This window comes from Lepisma saccharinum, chromosome 15 (genome assembly GCF_977018435.1).
Source record: "Lepisma saccharinum chromosome 15, izLepSacc3.1, whole genome shotgun sequence".
NCBI lineage: Eukaryota > Metazoa > Arthropoda > Insecta > Zygentoma > Lepismatidae > Lepisma > Lepisma saccharinum.
Window position 1 is genome coordinate 38,837,567 of NC_139243.1, and position 5,761 is coordinate 38,843,327.

Sequence of the window (5,761 nt, forward strand, 5' to 3'; positions counted from 1 at the left end):
AACAGTCCAAGAATTCATTTCGACCTAAATATTTTCTGGTAAACAGAACCATAACAGCAAAATAAGTGTTTGGTGTTATTATTCCTTATTTTGTTATTATTATTATTATTACAAACACAAATAATAAAATGTCAGATAAGCGTGAAATTCTACTACCCTTTCCAGTAGCCTACAGAATAAATTCAGTGAGCAGCGTTTGTTTCCCGTGCGAGGCTGGCAACGCTGACTTGGAGCCAGTACGGTCGAATCTGCAACTGTCTTTTCCGCGCGCGGAGTTTTGAACGCTGTGATTTACTGTTTTGGTTGTGGCTATTGGAGTAGCAATATTTGGTATATCCGTGTGCACAATGGAAGCTGAGAATAGGAAGCGTTGTGTTTTACACAAGCAAGCACGTGAGATCGTGTACAACGTGTACAATTACTTTAAAATCGAGGCCGAGCAGAAAACGATTGTGGAGGGCGAAGCTGAGTGCCATGTTGCCAGACCTCAAGAAAGGACTGCCGCGGCGTGCGGGGTAAGTTTGCGTTCAGTGCAGAGAATTGTGAGCGAGGGGAAAAAATCTGTTCGTGCAAGTGGGAGTGCTGTATTTCGATCACCAGGCAAAAATCCTCGCCGCGAAAAGCCTGTTACCGATATTGATGATTTCGATAAGAGCATATTACGCAGGGAAGTTTTGAACATGTACAGAAATGGTGAATTTCCTACATCATTGAAACTTGCAAATAAAATGAAGGCGGAATGTAAATTTGTTGGCAGCCGATGGTCTATGCTGCGTATTCTAAAGAGCATGGGGTTTAAATATAGAAAATGCAATGATGGATGGAAGATGTTAATGGAAAGGACGGACATCGTAGCTGCGAGAGCTGCATTCTTGCGAAAGATTCATTGCATCAAACAAGAAGGAAAATCACCTGTTTTCTACCTCGATGAAACGTGGGTTAACCAGAACCACACACGAAAAACATGTTGGCAAATGAACGATGGTACGGGTGGCCTAAAAGTTCCTGTAGGAAAGTTCCTGATTGTTTGCCACGTTGGCTCTGCAAACACCGGCTTCCTTCCCGATTGCAAATTGATTTTCAGAGCAAAATCGAAAAGCACATCTACCGATTACCACAACGAAATGACTGGTGCTGTTTTTAAGCAGTGGTTTGAAGAAAAATTAATTCCGAACCTTCCTCCAAATTTCACTATAGTTATGGATAATGCCAGCGTACACTCTGTAGAGTTAAATAAGGCCCCAACAACAAATACCAGGAAAGCAGAAATAATATCGTGGCTGGAAAAACACAATATTCCCCACGCATCTTCGCAAACCAGAGCAGAGCTGTTACTTTTGGTCAGGAATCACAAGCCGACGTCGAAATCATACGAAGTGGATACACTTGCAAGAGGATTCGGCCACCAAGTTGTGCGTCTGCCCCCGTACCATTGCCAATACAACCCCATCGAATTAATCTGGGCGCAAGTGAAATCTTACGTTGCAGAAAAGAACAGCACTTTTAAAATGGCTGATGTCGAAAAGTTGACGCACGAGGCTGTAGCGAACGTGTCGGTCTCTGCTTGGGATAAATGTGTGCAACATGCAGAACGTCTGCAAGAAGAGGATTATCACCGTGAAATCTCTCGAGACAGCATCATGGAGCCCTTCGTTATCAACCTCCAGGACTCCGACTCCGAAGACACTGAGGGTGAAAATGAATCTTCTGAATCTGAGTAAAATTGCCGGTATGTATGTTCAGTTGCCGCATTCTTATCCTATTCATTTCTGTTTTGCGATTTCATTTGTATGTTTATAATTGTAGTATCTATGGAGACAAAAATGCTTCGATTTGTTCGCTTAATGTCAAACGAAATTTCTTTTTTTTTTTTAATTTTGGCTCAAAGATCTTGTTCATCGTTTCATTGCGGTGCGTGCGAAATACATCGCATATCCACTCGGCCGCGGATGTGGCAACGCTCTGCGCGAAGGTAGCAGACGACCGCCTTCCCAGTTGCTCTCTAGTCTAGCTGTGGTGTCTAGTGTGTTTGTGTTTGTCTTGTGTAGTAGTTGTGCTGTCTAGTGTGGTTGGGATTGTCTTGTGTAGTAGTTGTGCTGTCTAGTGTGTTTGTGTTTATCTTGTGTAGTAGTTGTGGTGTGCTTGTATGTGGGTTTGTCTTGTGTAGTAGGTGTGCTGTCTAGTGTGGTTGGGATTGTCTTGTGTAGTAGTTGTGCTGTCTAGTGTGTTTGTGTTTATCTTGTGTAGTAGTTGTGGTGTGCTTGTATGTGGGTTTGTCTTGTGTAGTAGGTGTGCTGTTTAGTGTGGTTGGGATTGTCTTGTGTAGTAGTTATGCTGTCTAGTGTGTTTGTGTTTATCTTGTGTAGTAGTTATGCTGTCTAATGTATTTCTGTTTGTCTTGTGTAGTATCGGTGGTGTGTATGTATGTGTCTTGTGTTGTAATTGTGCTGTCTAGTATGTTTGTGTAGTAGTTGTGCTGTCTAGTATGTTTATTTTGGCTTGCGTATTAGTTGTGTTGTCTAATTTGTTTGTGTTTGTCTTGTGTAGTAGTTGTGGTGTGTAGTTTGTTTATGTTTATATTGTGTAGTAGTTGTGGTGTGTTTGTGTTTATACTGTGTTATAGTTGTGATGTGTTTGTGTGTATCTTGTGTAGTAGTTGTGCTGTCTAATGTGTTTGTGTTCGTCTTGTGTAGTAATTGTGCTGTCTAATATGTTTGTGTTTGTCTTGTGTAGTAGTTCCTCCATTCATATTGGGGGGTAGGCGCAGAGCTGACAACTCTGCACTGTAAAAAAATGTCAAGAAACAGCAATATAAGGCCATGGATGTTCCCAAGGTAAAATAGTCCCCCGTTCGGATCTCCGGGTGGGGACTACTTTGGGAGGTCCCTGGACTAAGGATAAGATCTACATTTGGAATAAGGATATTAAATTAGGCACCTGGAATGTTCTGAGCCTTTACCGGCCTGGGGCATTTCAGTGTACAGTTAATGAGATAGTTAAGTATAAATTAGATGTAGTAGCTGGCCAGGAAGTTAGGTGGCCAGGAGAAGGGAATTGTAAAACTAAAAATTATACTTTTTTCTATGGTGGTACTGAAAATCATAATTTTGGAACAGGCTTTTTCATAAATAATAGAATTATCTCAACTCTTTAAACAGTAGAATTTATTAATGATAGGATATCATATGCAGTTTTACAGGGTGGGTGGTGTAAAATTATTTTAATAAACATACATGCACCAACGGAAGATAAAGATGATAATACTAAAGATGATTTTTATACAGAGTTAGAACAGGTCTTTGATAAATTTTCTCAGTATGACATGAAAATTCTGTTAGGTGACTGTAATGCACAGATTGGCAAAGAAGAGACATTTAAACCCACGATTGGTAAAGAAAGTCTTCATGAATTAAGTAATGATAATGGTATAAGATTACTTTTGCAACCTCAAAGAATTTAATTGTGAAAAGTACCACTTTTAAACATAAAGATATCCATAAATATACCTGGTCTTCTCCAGATGGTAAAACTCATAATCAGATAGATCATATTCTCATTGATAAGAGAAGGCATACTAGTATAATTGACGTTCGTACACATAGAGCTGCTGACTGTGCCAGTGACCATTATTTAGTAATTGCTAAATTAAGAGAAAGACTTTCAGTGATAAATCAGAAGCAACAAAATCTAAAAGTTCTAAAATTTGATACAGGAAAGTTTACTGATGAAAGAATTAAGAAAGATTACCAAATTAAACTGTCAAATAGATTTGATGTTTTGCAGGATTTAAATGATGATGAAAATATAAATGAAACAGACGTAAATAAGAATTGGGAGCACATACGTAGTGCAATAGAATCAGCAGCTAAAGAAAGTATAGGATACCATAAACCGAGAAAAAGTAAGCCATGGTTTGATAATGAATATCATAATGTAATAGAAATAAGAAATCAGGCTAGACTTAGGTGGTTAAATAACTCGGATGATACAAATCTAAGCAATTATAATAGAATGAAGCGAGAAGTTAACCGCACATTTAGAAGTAAAAAAAGAGATTACTTGAAAAGCAAAATTAACGAAATTGAAACAAACAGCAAAAATAAAAATATCAGAGATTTATATAAAGGTGTAAATGAGTTTAGAAAGGGGTGGCAACCTAAAGTAAACTTGATAAAAGATAAAGACAGTGATTTTCTAGCTGACCCAAGCGATATTCTAAAAAGATGGAAGAACTACTTTAATGACCTTTTAAATGTCCATGTAGGAGATAAATCAGAAGTAAATGAAGTCCACACAGCAGAACCGTTAGTTCCAGAACCTAACTTGACTGAAGTTAAAGATGCTATTAAAAGGCTAAAGAATAACAAAGCACCTGGCATTGATTTAATACCAGCTGAGTTAATTAAATATGGTGGAAATTCATTAATATGTCAAATTCATAAATTAATTTGTTTAATATGGAATAAAGAAGAAATCCCTCAACAGTGGAAAGAATCCATAATTGTTCCTGTGTTTAAAAAAGGTGATAAAATGAACTGCAATAATTACTGTGGAATTTCTCTACTCTCAACTACATATAAAATATTATCTAACATTATTTTAACAAGACTAACCCCATATGCTAATGAAATTATAGGTGATTATCAATGTGGATTTAAACGTAACAGATCAAGTACAGATCAAATTTTTCACATCAGACAGACACTTGAATAAAAGTGGGAATATAATCAAAATGTCCATCAGCTATTCATTGATTTCAAAAAAGCATATGATTCGGTCAAAAGAGAGAAATTATATAATATATTAGTCGAGTTTGGAATACCTAAGAAGCTTGTTAGTATGATAAAAATATGCACCAGTGAAACAGAAAGTAAAATTCGTGTGGGTATTAATATGTCTGACAAATTTACAATTCATGATGGGTTAAAACAAGGAGATGCATTATCTCCATTGCTCTTTAATTTTGCCTTAGAATATGCTGTTAGGAAGGTAAAAGAAACTAAAGAAGGACTAAAATTAAATGGTGTGACTCAGTTGTTAGCATATGCAGATGATGTAGACTTACTGGGGGATGATGTGAATACAATTAAGAATAATGCTAAAATATTTTTCAAAACTGCTAAAGAGATAGGTTTGGAAGTTAACAAAGAGAAAACTAAATATATGCTTACAGGCCGAAACCAAGTGTTATGTAATAATCAAAATGTAATTATTGATAACAACTCGTTTGAACCAGTTTCGAAATTCAAATACTTAGGAGTAATATTAACAAATGAAAATTATATTAAAGAGGAAATAAAAAGTAGGCTTAATTCAGAAAATGCATGTTACTTCTCTCTTCACAATTTTAATATCTAAGAAACTAAAAGTTAAAATATACAAAACAGTAATTTTGCCTGTAGTATTATATGGATGTGAAACTTGGTCCCTTACATTGAAAGAGGAACATAAATTGAGAGTATTTGAAAATAATGAGATCCTTAGGAAAATCTTTGGACCTAAAAGGGATGAGGAGACAGGTGAGTGGAGAAGGTTACATAATTTAGAACTAAATAATTTGTATTCATGTCCAGATATTATTAGAATAATTAAATCAAGAAGACTTAGGTGGGCAGGCCATGTGGCACGAATGGGAGAGGAAAGAGGAGTTTACAGGATTCTTGTTGGGAAACCTGATGGTAAGAGACCTGTAGGAAGGCCAAGACGAAGATGGAAGGACAATGTTGAGATGGACCTAAGGGAAATTGGTAGGGATGGAAAA

General features: G+C 36.8%; 1 protein-coding gene across 1 annotated transcript; it reads left to right on the forward strand.

Moving 5' to 3' along the window:
- The first annotated feature begins 347 nt into the window (after window positions 1–347).
- LOC145999208 (uncharacterized) lies at window positions 348–1,721 on the forward strand. The gene has a single exon (XM_083136141.1). It carries the CDS (start codon window positions 348–350, stop codon window positions 1,719–1,721), a length of 1,374 nt encoding a protein of 457 aa, XP_082992267.1.
- The last annotated feature ends 4,040 nt before the right edge of the window (window positions 1,722–5,761 follow it).